The sequence below is a fragment of the Triticum dicoccoides genome, chromosome 4B (assembly GCF_002162155.2).
Source record: "Triticum dicoccoides isolate Atlit2015 ecotype Zavitan chromosome 4B, WEW_v2.0, whole genome shotgun sequence".
NCBI classification, from domain to species: domain Eukaryota; kingdom Viridiplantae; phylum Streptophyta; class Magnoliopsida; order Poales; family Poaceae; genus Triticum; species Triticum dicoccoides.
Window position 1 is genome coordinate 446,420,207 of NC_041387.1, and position 25,824 is coordinate 446,446,030.

At 45.6% G+C, this 25,824-nt stretch overlaps 1 protein-coding gene across 1 annotated transcript; it reads left to right on the plus strand.

Moving 5' to 3' along the window:
- Window positions 1-421: 421 nt before the first annotated feature.
- On the plus strand, window positions 422-4,892 carry LOC119290790 (arginine biosynthesis bifunctional protein ArgJ, chloroplastic). Its single transcript, XM_037569440.1, has 16 exons — window positions 422-752; window positions 847-970; window positions 1,177-1,250; window positions 1,383-1,427; window positions 1,540-1,590; window positions 1,671-1,739; window positions 1,977-2,035; window positions 2,177-2,246; window positions 2,339-2,419; window positions 2,519-2,605; window positions 2,952-3,074; window positions 3,194-3,256; window positions 3,474-3,551; window positions 3,669-3,814; window positions 3,940-4,010; window positions 4,465-4,892. The coding sequence occupies exons 1-16, from the start codon at window positions 585-587 to the stop codon at window positions 4,545-4,547; spliced, it is 1,392 nt and encodes a 463-aa protein (XP_037425337.1). The 5' UTR covers window positions 422-584; the 3' UTR covers window positions 4,548-4,892.
- The last annotated feature ends 20,932 nt before the right edge of the window (window positions 4,893-25,824 follow it).

Below are 25,824 nucleotides of genomic sequence, written 5' to 3' on the forward strand. Positions count from 1 at the left end.
ATTGAACTACCCGCAAAAAGAAAATCTCTGTGAACTATTCTTTCCTCGATTCGAGTTGATGGGTGGGCCGAAGATGCTCATGGGTGACCATCTCTATCCATATTTCAGTTTTTTTTCCAGCAGTGCTATACATACGACACAATACACACGATTCATATATGATACTTAAACCCAGCCGGACATGCACATGATTGAGAAGGGCACCGGCGGCTGGATTAGCACGTCGTGCATAAATCGTGCAGCACTGTCGTCTGGGTAGCAGTTTCGTTTATTTTTTTAGGGAAAACCACTTTTTTTTTGAGACAATAGGGAAAACCACATTTCAGCTGTTTGACCGGGCTAGCAGTCTAGCACTCCACCCGAAAGTACGAGTCCACGCCCCACGACCAACCCCAAGAGCCCTGCTCCGCCGAAGCCGCCAGCGCCAGCCGGCCGCGCCACCAACCCCCGGGTCCCAACCGCCGACCGGCCACGCCGCAAAAAGAACCCCCCGACCCGTCCCGCCCGCCACTCCGGCACTCCCACTCCCACCTGCCCCGCGCCGCGCGACCAGCCGTCACGCCACGCCGCCGCTCGCCCCAGCGATGCCGCCACCCTCCCTCCTGCTCTTCCACTGCCGCGCCCCGCTCCCGCACCGCCCACTGCGGATGAGCTCTCCGTCGCCGAGCAGGAGGGTCGTCTGCTCCGCCTCCACTGCCGAGGGGTACATCTCCGCGGCGCCGATCCTCCTTCCAGACGGGCCATGGAAGCAGGTGATTTGCTCGACCATTTGGCTGTGCTCCCCGCTGGCTCGTCATCAGGGCTTTGCCCTCTGAATCTGCTTGCTCTGCTTTGGTGTGGATGCAGGTAGAAGGCGGCGTCACGGCGGCGAAGGGGTTTAGGGCCGCGGGCATCTACGGCGGCCTGCGCGCCAAGGGACAGAAGCCTGACTTGGCGCTTGTTGCTTGCGACGTCGACGCCACCGTCGCCGGTAAGACTACCACGAGCGCTTTCTTCACTAGTACTGAATGCTACAATGGTATGGTAGTCAATTCACAACTAGGGAATTTCTATCAGCGTATACTCAGTTGCTCACTATGATGAACAACCGTGAATTATTCTGTTGCTTTCTGATGTAATGTATGATCAGTAACCTATCAGTTAGACTCAGTTCTCATCGTGTTGGGTTCCTTTCAGGATCTTTTACAACAAATGTTGTTGCTGCTGCGCCTGTTCTGTATTGCAAGCGTGTCCTTAGTTCATCCAAAACAGTAAGATAATTCTGCCCCTAGTCTTACCTTGCCAAAACTAAAGAAAAAAAATCGATGGAAAAATTATGATACACAATGGTAGTGGTCATTCATTGAGGTGTATTAACTGTTATCATTTTTGCTGTTTACTAGGCTCGTGCTGTGTTGATTAATGCTGGTCAAGCAAATGCAGCCACTGTAAGTCTTTCTGCCTGTCTGGAGAACTTAATATGATCGTCAGCATCTCTGAACTGTATTTTGGAATGCACTGACTGAACAAGAGCTATTTCTGTAAATAATTGGTCATCAGGGTGATGCAGGATATCAGGACGCAGTGGATAGTGCAGAAGCTGTTGCCAAGGTACCGAACCTGTCCCTCGGATGCCTATGCACTACGCAGCGCATCACTGCTGCTAGTTTGACCAATTATTGATGTTTCAGCTTTTGAATGTGAGCACAAATGACATACTGATCCAGTCCACTGGTGTCATTGGTCAAAGAATAAAAAAGGTACAATAGGTTTTTGCAACAAATCTACACTCGAGTGTTTCATATGAAATACTCCCTCGGATTCATATTAATTCTCGCTGCTTTAGTATAACTCTGTACTAAAGTTGTGCTAAAGCAGGGACAATTAATATAGATCGGAGGGAGTGGTAGCTAAGCAACTTGTCTGGCAATACGACACCACACATTGTCTGACCTGTTACAGTTTCCATCTGATGCTTCTGGGTTTTAACAATGCAGGAAGCACTTATAAATTCACTTCCTAGACTTGTGGGCTCTCTGTCTTCATCTACTGAAGGGTATAATTATTATATATAGTCTTGTGAGCAACAATTTGTTTCTCAAAGCCTCCACAAACGTAAACCTATTGAGATAAAATCACCACTAGGAGCTTAATGATTTTCTATCTTTAAACTATTGTTTTTGTCCTTCCATTACAGTTCAAATTCTTCAGCTGTGGCCATCACAACTACAGACCTTGTTAGCAAGAGTATTGCTGTCCAGACTGAGGTTTGAATTTCTTAATTACTTGCATGTAGGATTCGTTAGCTTCTATCATGAAGTGACATGATCTTGATTATCATCAATTCTTATTAAAATAGATTGGAGGAGTGCCTATCAAGATAGGAGGAATGGCCAAAGGTTCTGGGATGATTCATCCAAATATGGCGACAATGCTTGGTGTATGTCCCCTCTTTCTGTCTCATTTTATAGACTCCTTTTCCCTCTCTCATTTCCTCTCTATAGGCACAGCGTGAGCTTGATGGTAATATCTTTTATAGGTTCTCACGACCGATGCTCAAGTAAGAAGTGATGTTTGGAGAGAAATGGTCCGGACATCAGTTAGTAGAAGTTTCAACCAAATTACTGTGAGTAACCACTCTTCTCTCTTATGTTGATCAGTGTGTGCAGCAATTACAGAACCTGTAAAGAATTTACGGAGTTCATCAAAATACTTCCATACATATTTATTGAAAATCTGTCAATATAATCTTAATGTTGTAGGAGGTTCATATCTAGTAGAATAGTATTTGATGCTGATTAGTAGACATGAATTTGTTTTTGCACTGGGGTTTAATTTGCTTGGTAATTTGTTTGGAAATATAACTCTGAGAATGCATGAGCATTGTTGACTAGTTGGGTTATCTTATGGCCATATTATCTCCTTGGGGATGTACCAAAAACTCATAACTGTTTTATCTCATAAATCTGAAGGTGGATGGTGATACAAGTACGAATGACTGTGTTATTGCTATGGCTAGTGGATTATCTGGTTTGTCGGACATCCTCACTCATGATAGCGCTGAAGCTCAACAGCTCCAAGCATGCCTAGATGCAGTAAGTTCCAGTTCCACAATCCAAGCATGCCTGTGTGTGTGCCATAATATTACTTATAGCAATCTATATAGTTTCAGTTGTACTGTTAAGTAGAAAGAGTCTGACCTATCTTTATGTAGGTAATGCAAGGCCTCGCAAAATCCATAGCATGGGATGGTGAGGGTGCAACCTGCTTAATTGAGGTTAAGTGGAGCAGTGGCATAATACTTTTAACACTTGTATCTTCTGCATCATCGGCCTACTGGGACACATTTTCTTGCGAAAATGATGACTTGGCTCTTTACTTTCAGAAAAACAATTTGAGTCATCTGGCAACAGTTTCATGCATTATATCAAAATTCATTTCGTACATTTCCAGTAATATAGCACAATCTTCTAAAGTGCCCTTTTCCTATGCAGGTTACTGTAACTGGTGCAAATAATGAGGCAGACGCAGCTAAAATTGCTCGTTCAGTGGCAGCGTCCTCCTTGGTTAAAGTATGTTATTGTTTACCTGCCATATATTGCAGCCCGGGAGCATACAAGCATTACTAGTTTTTCTTTTGCATTCCTTACCCCAGGAGACCTGAATGATTGGATCATTTTTTGGGCCAGGCTGCTGTATTTGGGCGAGACCCGAACTGGGGGCGTATTGCTTGCTCTGTCGGCTATTCAGGGATTCATTTTGATGCAGATCAACTTGATATTTCCCTTGGAGTTATTCCACTAATGAAAAATGGCCAACCACTCCCTTTTGACAGGTTAAAGAAACCTTGACTACATATAATTCTAAATTTACTTGTTTGAGTCACAGTGAATAGAATTATTGCATAGAATATCTCTAACTCTTAGTGCTATAAGCTAAAACGCCAACTCTTTTTCTTAGATCTGCTGCTAGCAAGTATCTCAAAGATGCTGGTGACATCCATGGTACAGTAAACATTGATGTATCAGTTGGTAAGCTTCCAGCCTCTGTGTTGCACAATTAAAACTGCAGTATGTCCTTGTATGAGAGCTTTATGGTGTTCTGCATCTGTCTTCTAGAATACTCTTAGTTCATATTTATCTTCTAGAATGCTCTTAGTTCATATTTATGCCCATTAAATTGCTGTCTTTGCATTTAATCTTTTCCTGTATTCGTTAGTTTCGTGAATTGGTATTGAGGTTAAGACAGCTGTGAAGCAGGCTAACGTGGTGTCTTGAATCAAACGAACCCTGAAATGAATGCTTTCACAGACATTGATTTGTTTGAAGGGAAGCTCAGATCACGCATAACCCAGTTGTTTTTCTTATCCCCGAACAATCTAATACTCTATTTATCCTTCTTTTTTTCAAGAATACGCTCTGTTGATGGTTATATTTTATGAAATTGCGAGACTGTCGTTACAATGCACATCCATTGTGTTCACAGGGAATGGAGGAGGCACTGGAAAGGCGTGGGGCTGTGATCTAAGTTATAAGTATGTCGAAATAAATGCTGAGTACACAACGTGAAATTCGTATTCTTCATGAAAACTGCATTTCTGAATACACATCCATTGTCTTCATTTGTCTGAGTGCTCTTTCGATGCAACTGCATTTCTGAAAATTGTATCATACCGAAACGATAGTGTGTTGTACCAATAGGTCGAACATGTATTATCTTTTACAAGAACAGTCAGGTTAGTGTTTTGTGACTGGAATAATGCGCTGAAGAATCTGGGGGTACCATGTGAAAATTGTCACCATCCTTCTCGGTTCTGATTCATAAAAGAGGATGTTGGCCTGACAAAATAAAGTTTCTTTGGATTTTTGTATACGCTATTATTTGTGGATTGATTGCAACTTTGCAAGTACCAAGTCAAGTTTCTTACTGTGCCATAAATAGTCGGTTGACTGCAGAACATGAGCATTTGGTTCTACTGTAGTAGGTTCGTTAGATGACCATCCTGTCATTCACTGATAGAGCTTGGTGTTGTGACATTGAAAGGGGTTGGCGAATAGAAGGATGGACCAGCTTGGATGTTTCGCCCTGTTGTAGTACTTCTGCTAAATTATGCTATAAAATAAGATACTGTTACGCTCTACTCCCTCCGTTTTTAAATATTTGTCTTTCTAGAAATTTCAACAAGTGACTATATACGAAGCAAAATAGGTGAATCTACACTCTAAAATATGTCTATATACATCCGTATGTGGTAGTCCATTTAATTTTTTTTAAAGATAAATATTTAGAAAACGGATGGAGTAGGTGACAGTATATTTTTGGAGGATATATCAGGTGGCCGCGATGACGGATCTGAAAAGGGTTTCATTGGTAGCGGTGGTGTGTGGTTTCATATGAGTGTCAAAGTTGGCTCCAAGGAGCGCCCGCTGATTTGACGAACATGGTTTCACACGCATCCCTTGTGAACAGTAAATTTAAAAAATACTAGTGAAAATTAAAGATGTTTTTTTTCTAACATACATAGTCAACCGGTATACTTGCATATAAAGTTTCACGAAAAAATTGGCATCCACGGAAATCTGGGCAAAAATGACAAAACTGAAGCTATATGAGAAACACTGTTCCATGGATAGTATGGTCTCAATTGTATTATCTTCACTAAGAATACCATATGTGTCAATACTTCACCAAACTTCACACGTGAGTAGAATGGCCGACCAAATTTGATAGCCCAACATTTTTGAACTAAAAAAAATAGTTTTTTTATTTACTATTCACGTGGGTGCGTGTGGAACCATGTTCATCTTTGTATTTTCGTCAAGGAGCTCATTTTTTTTAAACGTGAAAGATGTATCAAGAAGTTTGAAAAAACAATCCACTGGTATATATGAATGTATTTTATATATTTGTAACATTTGTGGAAAAATATGTTAATTTGTAATCTACACAAAAAGACAATTTTGTGGGTGCACAAAGGCAAATAATAACTCCATTTTTGGACCATATATTGTCTTTTATAGGAGGGCACCACATCTATGTGTGTGTGTAAAATTGTTTTTAGGAAAAATGGGTTTGAAAATATTGTTTTTGATTCTCTTTCACACAAAAAACTAGCTCCACGTAATAGGGTTCCGTTTTGTCATTTTGGGTTTCATGCCTTCTTATTTCGACAAATGTGATCTCTTTGTAGGTTAAATGGATGATCGTGATATATTCAACCAATGCAACAAAAATTATAGAAGTTAGGAAATATTCAAACAAAATTCACAAGAACATCTGCAATCTCCAAAACTATCTCAAACCCACACTTCTAAGGAAAAGATGTTGGTGTAGTTAAAAGAGCATGAGATTAGGAGGTACTCCCTCCGTCCGAAAATATTTGTCATTAGAATGGATAAAAGGGGATGTATCTAGACATAGTTTAGTTCTAGATACATCTCTTTTGATCAATTTTGATGACAAGTATTTTCGGACGGAGGGAGTATCTCTTAACCCTAGTCTCAACACAGACTTAACGAGTAGGGCGTATGTACAAATACCTTGCATTGTACGCTTGACAAAGTGATATTACGTTGTCTTTTTAATAGGTTCGGTCGCCTCGGCGGAACGCTACCTAGTCCTATTTTGTGAACTGCCGAGGAAGGCTTGATCGCCAACTTGATTTGTATGAGACCTCCCAAGGTCGAACATGGGCTTTTTTTCCTCGATGTTGGTCTGAGTCATATGGGACTCCTTGGATATGGGCTAGAGCTCTGTGCACTCTCTCCTTGAGTGTATTCAAGTCAGACATGGTTGAGCCTCCACCCTTGGGGGTTTATGCAGGCTAAGAGTCCTTAAGAGCATGGTTAATAGAAGAGCCGGCAGCGGGCTCTAAACTTGTGCCAAGTCATCTTATAGCCTTCACAAGAAAATAACGCTGCCTACAGAGGACCTGCTCAACTGGCTATAGTAATTAGTATTTGCATGCATGGAGTCACAGCGCTTCACACTTGCCCCTTCACTTCTCTGCTAAGCCAAATCCGAGCGTGCCTTGGGCCCGGGGGCTACTATCGGCGTTCTGGGAACGGGGATCCCCAGACTTGCCTGCCTGTGGCCTGCGGCGTGGCTCAAGTGGGGGCCCAGTGCAGCCCAGCTTCATCAGCTCAAGATCAAGACCCTCGCGAGGGGCCAAGCCTCATGGGGCGGACGACAGGAAGCGTCCTCAGGAGCAGCCTCATCAGGCAGACTCGCGAGGAGGCGGAGAGATCAAGGCAAGGGCACGTCGCGAGGAGCCCGTGACGCAAGCCATGACGATAGAGACCAGGCGGGCGCCGGCCTGTGCAGTGTCCTTATTTCCCCTTCGGTGCAAAGGGGGCAAGCACATGCCAAAGCATCAGGCAAAGGTTACCGTTTCGGTGTAACAAGACCAAGACCAGCAGAACGGCAGGATGGAGGTCATCGTGGAGCCCAGGACGGCGTCATCGTCAGTGAAGGAAATATGCCCTAGAGGCAATAATAAAGTTATTATTTATTTCCTCATATCATGATAAATGTTTATTATTCATGCTAGAATTGTATTAACCGGAAACATGATACATGTGTGAATACATAGACAAACATATAGTCACTAGTATGCCTCTACTTGACTAGCTCATTAATCAAAGATGGTTGTGTTTCCTAACCATAGACATGTGTTGTCATTTGATTAATGGGATCACATCATTAGGAGAATGATGTGATTGACATGACCCATTCCGTTAGCCTACCAATTGATCGTTTAGTATATTGCTATTGCTTTCTTCATGACTTATACATGTCCCTGTAACTATAAGAATTATGCAACTCTCGTTTACCGGAGGAACACTTTGGGTACTACCAAACGTCACAACGTAACTGGGTGATTATAAAGGAGTACTACAGGTGTCTCCGAAGGTACATGTTGAGTTGGCGTATTTCGAGATTAGGTTTTGTCACTCCGATTGCCGGAGAGGTATCTCTGGGCCCTCTCGGTAATGCACATCATTATAAGCCTTGCAAGCAATGTGACCAAATGAGTTGGTTACGGGATGATGCATTACGGAACGAGTAAAGAGACTTGCCGGTAACGAGATTGAACTAGGTATTGGATACCGACGATCAAATCTCGGGCAAGTAACATACCGATGACAAAGGGAACAACGTATGTTGTTATGCGGTTTGACCGATAAAGATCTTCGTAGAATATGTAGGAACCAATATGGGCATCCAGGTTCCGCTATTGGTTATTGACCGAGAATAGTTCTAGGTCATGTCTACATAGTTCTCGAACCCGTAGGGTCCGCACGCTTAACGTTACGATGCCAGTTTTATTATGAGTTTATAAGTTTTGATGTACCGAAGTTTGTTCGGAGTCCCGGATGTGATCACGGACGTAACGAGGAGTCTCGAAATGGTCAAGACATAAAGATCAATATATTGGAAGCCTATATTTGGACATCGGAATCATTCCGGGTGAAATCGGCATTTTACCGGAGTACCGGGAGGTTACCAGAACCCCCCGGGGGGTTATTGGGCCTACATGGGCCTCGAGGGAGAAGAGGGAAGGAGGCAGGAGGGGGCCGCGCGCCCCTCCCCTTCCTAGTCCGAATAGGACAAGGGAAGGGGGGCGGCGCCCCCCGTTTCCTTCCCCTCTTCCTCCTCTTTCCCCCCTTCTCCTATTCCAACTAGGAAAGAAGGGAGTCCTACTCCCGGTGGGAGTAGGACTCCCCCCTTGGCGCGCCCTCCTTGGCCGGCCGCCTCCTCCCCTCTGGCTCCTTTATATACGGGGGTGGGGAGCACCCCATAGACACACAAGTTGATCTACAGATCGTTCGTTAGCCGTGTGCGGTGCCCCCCTCCACCATATTCCACCTCGGTCATATCGTCGTGGAGTTTAGGCGAAGCCCTGCGCCGGTAGAGCATCATCATCGTCACCACGCTGTCGTGCTGACGGAACTCATCCCCGAAGCTTTGCTAGATCGGAGCCCGGGGATCGTCATCGAGCTGAACGTGTGCTGAACTCGGAGGTGTCGTACGTTCGGTGCTTGGATCGGTCGGATCGTGAAGACTTACGACTACATCAACCGCGTTGTGCTAACGCTTATGCTTACGGTCTACGAGGGTACATGGACAACACTCCCCTCTCGTTGCTATGCCATCACCATGATCTTGCGTGTACGTAGGATTTTTTTTGAAATTACTACATTCCCCAACAGTGGCATCCGAGCCTGGGTTTTATGCGTTGATGTTATATGCACGAGTAGAACACAAGTGAGTTGTGGGCGATACAAGTCATACTGCTTACCAGCATGTCATACTTTGGTTCGGCGGTATTGTGAGATGAAGCGGCCCGGACCGACATTACGCGTATGCTTACGCGAGACTGGTTTCACTGTTACGAGCACTCGTGCTTAAAGGTGGATGGCGGGTGTCTGTCTCTCTCACTTTAGCTGAATCGAGTGTGGCTACACCCGGTCCTTGCGAAGGTTAAAACAGCACCAACTTGACGAACTATCGTTGTGGTTTTTATGCGTAGGTAAGAACGGTTCTTGCTAAAGCCCGTAGCAGCCACGTAAAATTTGCAATAACAAAGTAGAGGACGTCTAACTTGTTTTTGCAGGGCATGTTGTGATGTGATATGGTCAAGACGTGATGCTATATTTTATTGTATGAGATGATCATGTTTTGTAACCAAAGTTATCGGCAACTGGCAGGAGCCATATGGTTGTCGCTTTATTGTATGAAATGCAAACGCCCTGTAATTGCTTTACTTTATCTCTAAGCGGTAGCGATAGTCATAGAAGCAATAGATGGCGTAACGACAACGATGCTACGATGGAGATCAAGGTGTCGCGCCGGTGACGATGGTGATCACGATGGTGCTTCGAAGATGGAGATCACAAGCACAAGATGATGATGGCCATATCATATCACTTATATTGATTGCATGTGATGTTTATCCTTTATGCATCTTATCTTGCTTTGATTGATGGTAGCATTTTAAGATGATCTCTCACTAATAATCAAGAAGTTTTCTCCCTAAGTATGCACCGTTGCGAAAGTTCTTCATGCTGAGACACCACGTGATGATCGGTGTGATAGGCTCTACGTTCAAATACAACGGGTGCAAAACAGTTGCACACGCGGAATACTCAGGTCATACTTGACGAGCCTAGCATATACAGATATGGCCTCGAAACACGGAGACCGAAAGGTCGAACGTGAATCATATAGTAGATATGATCAACATAGTGATGTTCACCATTGAAACTACTCCATCTCACGTGATGATCGGACATGGTTTAGTTGATTTGGATCATGTGATCACTTAGATGACTAGAGAGATGTCTGTCTAAGTGGGAGTTCTTAAGTAATATGATTAATTGAACTTAAATTTATCATGAACTTAGTACCTGATAGTATTTTGCTTGTCTATGTTTGTTTGTAGATAGATGGCTCGTGCTGTTGTTCCGTTGAATTTTAATGCGTTCCTTGAGAAAGCAAAGTTGAAAGATGATGGTAGCAATTACACGGACTGGGTCCGTAACCTGAGGATTATCCTCATTGCTGCACAGAAAAGTTACATCCTGGAAGCACCGCTGGGTGCCAGGCCTGCTGCTGATGCAACTGACGACGTTAAGAACGTCTGGCAGAGCAAAGCTGATGACTACTCGATAGTTCAGTGTGCCATGCTTTACGGCTTAGAACCGGGTCTTCAATGACGTTTTGAACGTCATGGAGCATATGAGATGTTCCAGGAGTTGAAGTTAATATTTCAAGCAAATGCCCGGATTGAGAGATATGAAGTCTCCAATAAGTTCTATAGCTGCAAGATGGAGGAGAATAGTTCTGTCAGTGAACATATACTCAAAATGTCTGGGTATAATAATCACTTGATTCAACTGGGAGTTAATCTTCCTGATGATAGTGTCATTGACAGAATTCTTCAATCACTGCCACCAAGCTACAAGAGCTTCGTGATGAACTATAATATGCAAGGGATGAACAAGACTATTCCCGAGCTCTTCGCGATGCTAAAAGCCGCGGAGGTAGAAATCAAAAAGGAGCATCAAGTGTCGATGGTTAACAAGACCACCAGTTTCAAGAAAAAGGGCAAAGGGAAGAAGAAGGGGAACTTCAAAAAGAACAGCAAGCAAGTTGCTGCTCAAGAGAAGAAACCCAAGTCTGGACCTAAGCCTGAAACTGAGTGCTTCTACTGCAAGCAGACTGGACACTGGAAGCGGAACTGCCCCAAGTATTTGGCGGATAAGAAGGATGGCAAAGTGAACAAAGGTATATGTGATATACATGTTATTGATGTGTACCTTACTAATGCTCGCAGTAGCACCTGGGTATTTGATACTGGTTCTGTTGCTAATATTTGCAACTCGAAACAGGGACTACGGATTAAGCGAAGATTGGCTAAGGACGAGGTGACGATGCACGTGGGAAATGGTTCCAAAGTCGATGTGATCGCAGTCGGCACACTACCTCTACATCTACCATCGGGATTAGTTTTAGACCTAAATAATTGTTATTTGGTGCCAGCGTTGAGCATGAACATTATATCTGGATCTTGTTTGATGTGAGACAGTTATTCATTTAAATCAGAGAATAATGGTTGTTCTATTTATATGAGTAATATCTTTTATGGTCATGCACCCTTGAAAAGTGGTCTATTTTTATTGAATCTCGATAGTAGTGATACACATATTCATAGTGTTGAAACCAAAAGATGCAGAGTTGATAACGATAGTGCAACTTATTTGTGGCACTGCCATTTAGGTCATATCGGTGTAAAGCGCATGAAGAAACTCCATACTGATGGGCTTTTGGAATCACTTGATTATGAATCACTTGGTGCTTGCGAACCGTGCCTCATGGGCAAGATGACTAAAACGCCGTTCTCCGGAACTATGGAGCGAGCAACTGATTTGTTGGAAATCATACATACTGATGTTTGTGGTCCAATGAATGTTGAGGCTCGCGGCGGGCATCGTTATTTTCTCACCTTCACAGATGATTTGAGCAGATATGGGTATATCTACTTGATGAAACACAAGTCTGAAACATTTGAAAAGTTCAAAGAATTTCAGAGTGAAGTGGAAAATCATCATAACAAGAAAATAAAATTTCTACGATCTGATCGTGGAGGAGAATATTTGAGTTACGAGTTTGGTCTACACTTGAAACAATGCGGAATAGTTTCGCAACTCACGCCACCCGAAACACCACAACGAAATGGTGTGTCCGACCGTCGTAATCGTACTTTACTAGATATGGTGCGATCTATGATGTCTCTTACTGATTTACCGCTATCGTTTTGGGGTTATGCTTTAGAGACGGCCGCATTCACGTTAAATAGGGCACCATCAAAATCAATTGAGACGACGCCTTATGAACTGTGGTTTGGCAAGAAACCAAAGTTGTCGTTTCTTAAAGTTTGGGGCTGCGATGCTTATGTGAAGAAACTTCAACCAGATAAGCTCGAACCCAAATTGGAGAAATGTGTCTTCATAGGATACCCAAAAGAGACTATTGGGTACACCTTCTATCACAGATCTGAGGGCAAGATTTTCATTGCTAAAATCGGATCCTTTCTAGAGAAGGAGTTTCTCTCGAAAGAAGTGAGTGGGAGGAAAGTAGAACTTGATGAGATAACTGTATCTACTCCCTTATTGGAAAGTAGTTCATCACAAGAACCGGTTCCTGTGACAACTACACCAATTAGTGAGGAAGCTAATGATATTGATCATGAAACTTCAGATCAAGTTTCTACTGAACCTCGTAGGTCTACCAGAGTAAGATCCGCACCAGAGTGGTACGATAATCCAATTCTGGAAGTCATGTTGCTTGACCATGATGAACCTACGAACTATGAGGAAGCGATGATGAGCCCAGATTCCGCAAAATGGCTAGAGGCCATGAAATCTGAGATGGGATCCATGTATGAAAACAAAGTATGGACTTTGGTTGACTTGCCCGATGATCGGCAAGCAATTGAGAATAAATGGATCTTTAAGAAGAAGACTGACGCTGATGGTAATGTAACTGTCTATAAAGCTCGACTTGTTGCGAAAGGTTTTCGACAAGTTCAAGGAGTTGACTACGATGAGACTTTCTCACCCGTAGCGATGCTTAAGTCTGTCCGAATCATCTTAGCTATTGCTGCATTTCATGATTATGAAATTTGGCAAATGGATGTCAAAACTGCATTCTTGAATGGATTTCTGGAAGAAGAGTTGTATATGATGCAGCCAAAAGGTTTTGTTGATCCAAAAGGTGCTAAAAAAGTGTGCAAGCTCCAGCGTTCCATTTATGGACTGGTGCAAGCATCTCGGAGTTGGAATAAATGCTTTGATAGTGTGATCAAAGCATATGGTTTTATACAGACTTTTGGAGAAGCCTGTATTTACAAGAAAGTGAGTGGGAGCTCTGTAGCATTTCTGATATTATATGTAGATGACATATTATTAATTGGAAATGATATAGAATTTCTGGATAGCATAAAGGGATACTTGAATAAAAGTTTTTCAATGAAAGACCTCGGTGAAGCTGCTTACATATTGGGCATCAAGATCTATAGAGATAGATCAAGACGCTTAATAGGACTTTCACAAAGCACATACCTTGATAAAATTTTGAAAAAGTTCAAAATGGATCAGGCAAAGAAAGGCTTCTTGCCCGTACTACAAGGTATGAAGTTGAGTCAAACTCAATGCCCGACCACAACAGAAGATAGAGAGAAAATGAAAAATGTTCCCTATGCTTCAGCCATAGGCTCTATCATGTATGCAATGCTGTGTACCAGACCTGACGTATGCTTAGCAATAAGCTTGGCAGGAAGGTACCAAAGTAATCCAGGAGTGGATCATTGGACAGCGGTCAAGAACATCCTGAAATACCTGAAAAGGACTAAGGATATGTTTCTCGTATATGGAGGTGACAAAGAGCTAGTCGTAAATGGTTACGTCGATGCAAGCTTTGACACTGATCCGGACGATTCTAAATCGCAAACCGGATACATGTTTTTATTAAACGGTGGAGCTGTAAGTTGGTGCAGTTCTAAACAAAGCGTCGTGGCGGGATCTACATGTGAAGCGGAGTACATAGCTGCTTCAGAAGCAGCAAATGAAGGAGTCTGGATGAAGGAGTTCATTTCCGATCTAGGTGTCATACCTAGTGCATCGGGACCAATGAAAATCTTCGGTGACAATACTGGTGCAATTGCCTTGGCAAAGGAATCCAGATTTCACAAGAGGACCAAGCACATCAAGAGACGCTTCAATTCCATTCGGGACCAAGTCCAAGTGGGAGACATAGAGATTTGCAAGATACATATGGATCTGAATGTTGCAGACCCGTTGACTAAGCCACTCTCACGAGCAAAACATGATCAGCACCAAGACTCCATGGGTGTTAGAATCACTACTATGTAATCTAGATTATTGACTCTAGTGTAAGTGGGAGACTGAAGGAAATATGCCCTAGAGGCAATAATAAAGTTATTATTTATTTCCTCATATCATGATAAATGTTTATTATTCATGCTAGAATTGTATTAACCGGAAACATGATACATGTGTGAATACATAGACAAACATATAGTCACTAGTATGCCTCTACTTGACTAGCTCATTAATCAAAGATGGTTGTGTTTCCTAACCATAGACATGTGTTGTCATTTGATTAATGGGATCACATCATTAGGAGAATGATGTGATTGACATGACCCATTCCGTTAGCCTAGCAATTGATCGTTTAGTATATTGCTATTGCTTTCTTCATGACTTATACATGTTCCTGTAACTATGAGAATTATGCAACTCCCGTTTACCGGAGGAACACTTTGGGTACTACCAAACGTCACAACATAACTGGGTGATTATAAAGGAGTACTACAGGTGTCTCCGAAGATACATGTTGAGTTGGCGTATTTCGAGATTAGGTTTTGTCACTCCGATTGTCGGAGAGGTATCTCTGGGCCCTCTCGGTAATGCACATCATTATAAGCCTTGCAAGCAATGTGACCAAATGAGTTGGTTACGGGATGATGCATTACGGAACGAGTAAAGAGACTTGCCGGTAACGAGATTGAACTAGGTATTGGATACTGACGATCAAATCTCGGGCAAGTAACATACCGATGACAAAGGGAACAACGTATGTTGTTATGCGGTTTGACCGATAAAGATCTTCGTAGAATATGTAGGAACCAATATGGGCATCCAGGTTCCGCTATTGGTTATTGACCGAGAATAGTTCTAGGTCATGTCTACATAGTTCTCAAACCCGTAAGGTCCGCACGCTTAACGTTACGATGACAGTTTTATTATGAGTTTATAAGTTTTGATGTACCGAAGTTTGTTCGGAGTCCCGGATGTGATCACGGACGTAACGAGGAGTCTCAAAATGGTCGATACATAAAGATCGATATATTGGAAGCCTATATTTGGACATCGGAATTGTTTCGGGTGAAATCGGCATTTTACCGGAGTACCGGGAGGTTACCGGAACCCCCCGGGGGGTTATTGGGCCTACATGGGCCTCGAGGGAGAAGAGGGAAGGAGGCAGGAGGGGGCCGCAAGCCCCTCCCCTTCCTAGTCCAAATAGGACAAGGGAAGGGGGCGGCGCCCCCCCTTTCCTTCCCCTCTTCCTCCTCTTCCCCCCCTTCTCCTATTCCAACTAGGAAAGAAGGGAGTCCTACTCTCGGTGGGAGTAGGACTCCCCCCTTGGCGCGCCCTCCTTGGCCGGCCGCCTCCTCCCCCTGGCTCCTTTATATACGGGGGTGGGGAGCACCCCATAGACACACAAGTTGATCTACGGATCGTTCCTTAGCCGTGTGCGGTGCCCCCTCCACCATATTCCACCTTGGTCATATCGTCGCGGAGTTTAGGCGAAGCCCTGCGCCGGTAGAGCATCATCATCGTCACCACGCTGTCGTGCTGACGGAAATCATCCCCGAAGCTTTGCTGGATCGGAGCCCGGGGATCGTCATCGAGCTGAACGTGTGCTGAACTCGGAGGTATCGTACGTTCGGTGCTTGGATCGGTCGGATCGTGAGGACGTACGACTACATCAACCGCGTTGTGCTAACGCTTCCGCTTACGATCTACGAGGGTACGTGGACAACACTCTCCCCTCTCGTTGCTATGCCATCAACATGATCTTGCGTGTACGTAGGATTTTTTTTGAAATTACTACGTTCCCCAACAGTCAGAGCCTTTTGCAGCCGTAGACCAGCTTTAGTCAGGATAAGTGTACTAGATGTTCCCCTTCAAAATGGCCAATTGTTGGCGCCCTTCCCGCTCATTATTTAGGAAGAGGCCCAGGGCCTTCCTCTATAAATAGAGCTAGCCACCACAAGGCAAGGGGGCGATCAGAGAGAAAGAGAGAGAGAGAGAAGCGATTGAACTCACCCAAGCAGTTCATCGCACCAGCTCAAGGACAACCCCTCGTGAGGTTGTTCCCCCTTTGTATTGTTCATCATCAGCCCTTGAGGAAATCCACCACACCACACACTGGAGTAGGGTATTACACCACAATGGTGGCCCGAACCAGTATAAACCTCGTATCCCTTGTGTGTTCTTCTTTCTAGCTTAGATTCCTTGCGAGTCTTCGAAACGTGAGCTTGTAGGGGAAAGATCTTCGTGCGCACCCCAGAGTTCGAACCTCAAGGGTCTACCGGAACCCGAAATCCGACATTTGGCGTGCCAGGTAGGGGTGCGCCGGAATCTTTCTTCCGCTGGTCGCGTCTGATCTTCCGTCATATCCATGGCTGACGCTCACCGGGCTTGCGCCGAGCGTCGGGCTGCTCTCGCCACCCGCGTCACCCAGACGGCGCCCGTCGGCGAACGCCCCCGTTGTTCCCCATCGCCTGCCGCCAACGCCGCCACTGGCCCGGCGGGGAACGAGCAGCAGGCCTCGTCCCTGCATCCTTCGATGCGGCGGGAAGGCCGCACCGCCACCCCATCGCCGACTCTAGTCGATTCGTCGTCCCACGCCCGTCGCGCCCCCATGGACGCGCATGCTGTGCTGCTCCTGGCGCGTGAGCTCCTGCACTACCATCCCGTCGACGACCTCTACGAGGACTGGCTCGCCCGCATCACCGAGCTCGTCAGTGCCGCAGGGGGCTCTCCTTCGCCATCTCTCTCGCTGCCTCGCCCTCCATCCTACGCAGGAGGCGAGGATCAGGAGGTGCCTCCGCCACCTCCTCCCTAAGAAGGCGCCCTGGCTCCGAGGCGCGCGGCCCTAGGACGAGACCCTCCACGTCTGGCGCCCGCGTGACAAGAAAGGAGCTGCCAAGAAATCCCTCGTCCCCAAGAAGGTGCTCGCGTGATCCCAGACCGGCGCGCCATGACCGTATCCCTGCACCACCACATCAAGACCCCGCGCTGCTCCAAGCGGCGGCGCATGGGAATTTCTAGGAGCAAGCCCCGCACCAGCAAAGGGCTCTGGCGGCCACCTCAGGCTGCCGCGCCTTCACCCCCGAGCTACGCAGTGTCGCATGGCCAGGCTGTTGGGGAACGTTGCAGAAAATAAAAAAATTCTACGCTTCACCAAGATCAATCTATGGAGTCATCTAGCAACGAGAGAGAGAGGAGTGCATCTACATACCCTTGTAGATCACGCGTGGAAGCGTTCAAGAGAACGGGGTTGAGGGAGTCGTACTCGTCGTGATCCAAATCACCGAAGATCCTAGTGCCGAACGGACGTCACCTCCGCGTTCAACACACCTACGGTTGGGGAAGACGTCTCCTCCTTCTTGATCCAGCAAGGGGAAGGGATAGGTTGATGGATATCCAACAGCACGACGGCGTGGTGGTGGAAGTAGCGGCGATCTCGACAGGGCTTCCCCAAGCTCTACGAGAGGGAGGGGTGTTGTAGAGGGAGAGGAAGGCGTCAGGAGCAGGGGTGCGGCTGCCCTCCCCCCCTCTTTATATAGGGGCCCTGGGGGGTGGCCAGCGCCCTAGAGATCGCATCTCAAGGGGGGGGGCAAGGGGGGGAACTTGCCCCCCAAGTCAAGTGGGGCGCCCCCCCACCCCTAGGGTTTCCAACCCTAGGCGCAGGGGAGGCCCAAGGGGGCGCACCAGCCCACTAGGGGCTGGTTCCCTTCCCCACTTCAGCCCATGGGGCCCTCCGAGATAGGTGGCCCCACCCGGTGGACCCCCGGGACCCTTCCGGTGGTCCCGGTACAATACCGGTGACCCCCGAAACTTTCCCGACGGCCGAAACTGGACTTCCTATATATAATTCTTCACCTCTGGACCATTCCGGAACTCCTCGTGACATCCGGGATCTCATCCGGGACTCCGAACAACTTTCGGGTTACCGCATACTAGTATCTCTACAACCCTAGCGTCACCGAACCTTAAGTGTGTAGACCCTACGGGTTCGAGAGACACACAGACATGACCGAGACGACTCTTCGGCCAATAACCAACAGCGGGATCTGGATACCCATGTTGGCTCCCACATGCTCCTCGATGATCTCATCGGATGAACCACGATGTCAAGGATTCAAGTAATCCCATATACAGTTCCCTTTGTCAATCGGTACGTTACTTGCCCGAGATTCGATCATCGGTATCCTAATACCTCGTTCAATCTCGTTACCGGCAAGTCACTTTACTCGTACCGTAATGCATGATCCCGTGACCAAACACTTGGTCACATTGAGCTCATTATGATGATGCATTACCGAGTGGGCCCAGAGATACCTCTCCATCATATGGAGTGACAAATCCCAGTCTCGATCCGTGTCAACCCAACAGACACTTTCGGAGATACCTGTAGTATACCTTTATAGCCACCCAGTTACGTTGTGACGTTTGGTACACCCAAAGCACTCCTACGGCATCCAGGAGTTACACGATCTCATGGTCTAAGGAAATGATACTTGACATTGGAAAAGCTCTAGCAAACGAACTACACGATCTTGTTCTATGCTTAGGATTGGGTCTCGTCCATCACATCATTCTTCCAATGATGTGATCCTGTTATCAATGACATCCAATGTCCATGGTCAGGAAACCGTGACCATCTATTGATAAACGAGCTAGTCAACTAGAGGCTCACTAGGGACATGTTGTGGTCTATGTATTCACACATGTATTACGATTTCCGGATAACACAATTATAGCATGAATAAAAGACAATTACCATGAACAAGGAAATATAATAATAACCATTTTATTATTGCCTCTAGGGCATATTTCCAACAGTCTCCCACTTGCACTAGAGTCAATAATCTAGTTACATTGTGATGAATCGAACACCCATAGAGTTATGGTGTTGATCATGTTTGGCTCGCGGAAGAGGTTTAGTCAACAGATCTGCAACATTCAGATCCATATGCACTTTGCAAATATTTATGTCTCCATCTTGAACATTTTCACGAATGGAGTTGAAGCGACGGTTGATGTGCCTGGTCTTCTTGTGAAACCTGGGCTCCTTGGTAAGGGCAATAGCTCCAATGTTGTCACAGAAGAGTGTGATCGGCCCCGACGCATTAGGTATGACTCCTAGGTCGGTGATGAACTCCTTCACCCAGATTGCTTCATGCGCTGCCTCTGAGGCTGCCATGTACTCCGCTTCACATGTAGATCCCACCACGACGCTTTGCTTGCAACTGCACCAGCTTACTGCCCCACCATTCAAAATATACACGTATCCGGTTTGTGACTTAGAGTCATCCAGATCTGTGTCGAAGCTAGCGTCGACATAACCCTTTATGACGAGCTCTTCGTCACCTCCATATACGAGAAACATATCCTTAGTCCTTTTCAGGTACTTCAGGATATTCTTGACCGTTGTCCAGTGTTCCATGCCGGGATTACTTTGGTACCTTCCTACCAAACTTACGGCAAGGTTTACATCAGGTCTGGTACACATCATGGCATACATGATAGACCCTATGGCTGAGGCATAGGGGACGACACTCACCTTTTCTCTATCTTCTGCCATGGTCAGACATTGAGCCAAGCTCAATTTCACACCTTGCAACACAGGCAAGAACCCTTTCTTGGACTGATCCATATTGAACTTCTTCAATATCTTATCAAGGTATGTGCTTTGTGAAAGACCTATGAGGCATCTCGATCTATCTCTATAGATCTTGATGCCTAATATGTAAGCAGCTTCTCCAAGGTCCTTCATTGAAAAACACTTATTCAAGTAGGCCTTAATGTTGTCCAAAAGTTCTATATCATTTCCCATCAAAAGTATGCCATCCACATATAATATGAGAAATGCTACAGAGCTCCCACTCACTTTCTTGTAAACGCAGGCTTCTCCATAAGTCTGCATAAACCCAAACGCTTTGATCATTTCATTAAAGCGAATGTTCCAACTCCGAGATGCTTGCACCAGCCCATAGATGGAGCGCTGGAGCTTGCATACCTTGTTAGCATTCTTAGGATTGACAAAACCTTCCGGCTGCATCATATACAGTTCTTCCTTAAGATGGCCGTTAAGGAATGCCGTTTTGACGTCCATTTGCCATATCTCATAATCATAGTATGCGGCAATTGCTAACATGATTCGGACGGACTTCAGCTTCGCTACAGGAGAGAAAGTCTCATTGTAGTCAACCCCTTGAACTTGTCGATAACCCTTAGCGACAAGTCGAGCTTTATAGATGGTAACATTACCATCCGCGTTCGTCTTCTTCTTAAAGATCCATTTGTTTTCTATCGCTCGCCGATCATCGGGCAAGTCTGTCAAAGTCCACACTTTGTTTTCATACATGGATCCTATCTCGGATTGCATGGCTTCAAGCCATTTGTTGGAATCTGGGCCTGCCATTGCTTCTTCATAGTTCAAAGGTTCACCGTTGTCTAACAACATGATTTCCAGGACATGGTTTCCATACCACTCTGGTGTGGAACGTGTCCTCGTGGACCTACGAAGTTCAGTAGTAACTTGATCCGAAGTACCTTGATCATCATCATTAGCTTCCTCTCTAGTCAGTGCAGGCACCACACGAACATCTTCCTGAGCTGTGCTACTTTCCGGTTCAAGAGGTAGTACTTCATCAAGTTCCACTTTCCTCCCACTTACTTCTTTCGAGAGAAACTCTTTCTCCAGAAAGGACCCGTTCTTGGCAACAAAGATCTTGCCTTCGGATCTGAGGTAGAAGGTATACCCAATGGTTTCCTTAGGGTATCCTATGAAGACGCATTTTTCCGACTTGGGTTCGAGCTTTTCAGGTTGAAGTTTCTTGACATAAGCATCGCATCCCCAAACTTTTATAAACGACAGCTTAGATTTCTTCCCAAACCATAATTCATACGGTGTCGTCCCAACGGATTTAGACGGTGCCCTATTTAAAGTGAATGTAGCTGTCTCTAGAGCGTATCCCCAAAATGATAGCGATAAATCGGTGAGTGACATCATAGATCGCACCATTCCAATAGAGTGCGATTACGACGTTCGGACATACCGTTACGCTGAGGTGTTCCAAGCGGCGTGAGCTGTGAAACGATTCCACATTTCCTTAAGTGCGTACCAAATTCGTGACTTAAATATTCTCCCCCACGATCTGATTGTAAGAACTTTATCTTTTGGTCACGTTGATTCTCCACCTCATTCTGAAATTCCTTGAACTTTTCAAAGGTCTCAGACTTGTGTTTCATCAAGTAGACATACCCATATCTACTCAAGTCATCAGTGAGAGTGAGAACATAACGATAGCCTCTGCGAGCCTCAACGCTCATTGGACCGCACACATCAGTATGTATGATTTCCAATAAGTTGGTTGCTCGCTCCATTGTTCTGGAGAATGGAGTCTTGGTCATTTTGCCCATGAGGCATGGTTCGCATGTGTCAAATGATTCATAATCGAGAGACTCTAAAAGTCCATCAGCATGGAGCTTCTTCATGCGCTTGACACCAATGTGACCAAGGCGGCAGTGCCACAAGTATGTGGGACTATCGTTATCAACCTTACATCTTTTGGTATTCACACTATGAATATGTGTAACATCACGTTCGAGATTCATTAAGAATAAACCATTGACCAGTGGGGCATGACCATAAAACATATCTCTCATATAAATAGAACAACCATTATTCTCGGATTTAAAGAGTAGCCATCTCGTATTAAACGAGATCCAGATACAATGTTCATGCTCAAAGCTGGCACTAAATAACAATTATTGAGGTTTAAAACTAATCCCGTAGGTAAATGTAGAGGTAGCGTGCCGACAGCGATCACATCGACCTTGGAACCATTCCCGACGCGCATTGTCACCTCGTCCTTCGCCAGTCTCCGCTTATTCCGCAGCTCCTGCTTTGAGTTACAAATATGAGCAACCGCACCGGTATCAAATACCCAGGAGCTACTACGAGTACTGGTAAGGTACACATCAATTACATGTATATCACATATACCTTTAGTGTTGCCGGCCTTCTTGTCTGCTAAGTATTTGGGGTAGTTCCGCTTCCAGTGTCCCTTTCCCTTGCAATAAAAACACTCAGTCTCAGGTTTGGGTCCATTCTTTGGCTTCTTCCCAACAGCTGGCTTACCGGGCGCGGCAACTCCCTTGCCGTCCTTCTTGAAGTTCTTCTTACCCTTGCCTTTCTTGAAACTAGTGGTTTTATTGACCATCAACACTTGATGTTCCTTTTTGATTTCCACCTCTGTTGATTTCAGCATTGAAAATACTTCAGGAATAGTTTTCACCATCCCCTGCATATTATAGTTCATCACAAAGCTCTTGTAGCTAGGTGGGAGCAACTGAAGGATTCTGTCAATGATCGCCTCGTCTGGAAGGTTAATGTCCAGCTGGGACAGGCGGTTGTGCAACCCAGACATTTTGAGTATGTGCTCACTGACAGAATTATTTTCCTCCATCTTACAACTGTAGAACTTGTCAGAGACTTCATATCTCTCGACCCGGGCATGAGCTTGGAAAACCATTTTCAGCTCTTCGAACCTCTCATATGCTCCGTGTTGCTCAAAACGCTTTTGGAGCCTCGGTTCTAAGCTGTAAAGCATGCCGCACTGAACGAGGGAGTAATCATCAGCACGTGACTACCAAGCGTTCATAACGTCTTGGTTCTCTGGGATGGGTGCTTCACCTAGCGGTCCTTCTAGGACATATGCTTTCTTGGCAGCTATGAGGATGATCCTCAGGTTCCAGACCCAGTTTGAATAGTTGCTGCCATCATCTTTCAGCTTGGTTTTCTCTAGGAACGCGTTGAAGTTGAGGTTGACATGAGCGTTGGCCATTTGATCTACAAGACATTTTGCAAAGGTTTTTAGACTAATTTCATGATAATTAAGTTCATCTAATCAAATTATTTAATGAACTCCCACTCAGATTAGACATCCCTCTAGTCATCTAAGTGATACATGATCCGACTCAACTAGACCGTGTCCGATCATCACGTGAGATGGACTAGTCATCATCGGTGAACATCTCCATGTTGATCGTATCTTCCATACGACTCATGTTCGACCTTTTGGTCTCTTGTGTTCCGAGGCCATGTCTGTACATGCTAGGCTCGTCAAGTCAACCTAAGTGTTTTGCATGTGTAAATCTGTCTTACACCCGTTGTAAGTGAACGTTAGAATCTATCACACCCGATCATCACGTGGTGCTTCGAAACAACAAACTTTCGCAACGGCGCACAGTTAGGGGGAACACTTTCTTGAAATTATTATAAGGGACCATCTTATTTACTACCGTCGTACTAAGCAAATAAGAAGCAAAACATGATAAATATCACATGCAATCAAATAGTGACATGATATGTCCAATATCATATTGCTCCTTTGATCTCCATATTCGGGGCGCCATGATCATCTTCGTCATCGGCATGACACCATGATCTCCATCATCATGATCTCCATCATCGTGTCTTCATGAAGTTGTCACGCCAACGATTACTTCTACTTCTATGGCTAACGTGTTTAGCAATAAAGTAAAGTAATTTACATGGCGTTATTCAGTGACACGCAGGTCATACAAAAAATATAAAGACAACTCCTATGGCTCCTGCCGGTTGTCATACTCATCGACATGCAAGTCTTGATTCCTATTACAAGAACATGATCGATCTCATACATCACATATATTTCATTCATCACATCCTTTTGGCCATATCACATCACAAGGCATATGTTGCAAAAACAAGTTAGACATCCTCTAATTGTTGTTGCATGTTTTTACGTGGCTTCTATAGGTTTCTAGCAAGAATGTTTCTTACCTACGTAAAACCACAACGTGATATGCCAATTTCTATTTACCCTTCATAAGGACCCTTTTCATCGAATCCTATCCGACTAAAGTGGGAGAGACAGACACCCGCTAGCCACCTTATGCGACTAGTGCATGTCAGTCGGTGGAACCTGTCTCACGTAAGCGTACGTGTAAGGTCGGTCTGGGTCGCTTCATCCCACGATGCCGCTGAAACAAGATAAGACTAGTAGTGGCAAGAAAATTGACAACATCTACGCCCACAACAAGTTTCTGTTCTACTCGTGCATAGAAACTACGCATAGACCTAGCTCTGATACCACTGTTGGGGAACGTTGCAGAAAATAAAAAATTTCTATGCTTCACCAAGATCAATCTATGGAGTCATCTAGCAACGAGAGAGAGAGAGAGGAGTGCATCTACATACCCTTGTAGATCACGCACGGAAGCGTTCAAGAGAATGAGGTTGAGGGAGTCGTACTCGTCGTGATCCAAATCACCGAAGATCCTAGTGCCGAACGGACGACACCTCCGCGTTCAACACACGTATGGTTGGGGAAGACATCTCCTCCTTCTTGATCCGGCAAGGGGAAGGGAGAGGTTGATGGAGATCCAGCAGCACGATGGCGTGGTGGTGGAAGTAGCGGCGATCTCGGCAGGGCTTCGCCAAGCTCTACGAGAGGGAGGGGTGTTGCAGAGGGAGAGGGAGGCGCCAGGAGCAGGAGTGCGGCTTCCCTCCCTCCCCCCTCTTTATATAGGGGCCCTGGGGGGTGGCCGGCCCCCTAGAGATCCCATCTCAAGGGGGGGGCAAGGGGGGGAACTTGCCCCCAAGTCAAGTGGGGCGCCCCCCCACCCCTAGGGTTTCCAACCCTAGGCGCAGGGGAGGCCCAAGGGGGCGCACCAGCCCACCAGGGGCTGGTTCCCTTCCCCACTTCAGCCCATGGGGCCCTCCGAGATAGGTGGCCCCACCTGGTGGACCCCCGGGACCCTTCCGGTGGTCCCGGTACAATACTGGTGACCCCCGAAACCATCCCGACGGCTGAAACTGGACTTCCTATATATAATTCTTCACCTCCGGACCATTTCGGAACTCCTCGTGACGTCCGGGATCTCATCCGGGACTCCGAACAACTTTCAGGTTACCACATACTAGTATCTCTACAACCCTAGCATCACCGAACCTTAAGTGTGTAGACCCTACGGGTTCGGGAGACACGCAGACATGACCGAGACGACTCTCCGGCCAATAACCAACAGCGGGATCTGGATACCCATGTTGGCTCCCACATGCTCCTCGATGATCTCATCGGATGAACCACGATGTCGAGGATTGAAGTAATCCCGTATACAATTCCCTTTGTCAATCGGTACGTTACTTGCTCGAGATTCGATCGTCGGTATCCCAATACCTCGTTCAATCTCGTTACTGGCAAGTCACTTTACTCGTACCGTAATGCATGATCCCGTGACCAACACTTGGTCACATTGAGCTCATTACGATGATGCATTACCGAGTGGGCCCAGAGATACCTCCCCGTCATACGGAGTGACAAATCCCAGTCTCGATCCGTGTCAACCCAACAGACACTTTCAGAGATACCTGTAGTATACCTTTATAGCCACCCAGTTACGTTGTGACATTTGG

Bases quoted from the DNA above. Each gene is read 5' to 3' on its own strand.
- LOC119290790 (XM_037569440.1), top strand. From the start codon at position 585: ATGCCGCCACCCTCCCTCCTGCTCTTCCACTGCCGCGCCCCGCTCCCG. The intron at 2,036-2,176 runs GTATAATTATTA...CTTCCATTACAG, and splicing joins CTGTCTTCATCTACTGAAGG to TTCAAATTCTTCAGCTGTGG. The intron at 3,257-3,473 runs GTTAAGTGGAGC...TTTCCTATGCAG, and splicing joins GTGCAACCTGCTTAATTGAG to GTTACTGTAACTGGTGCAAA.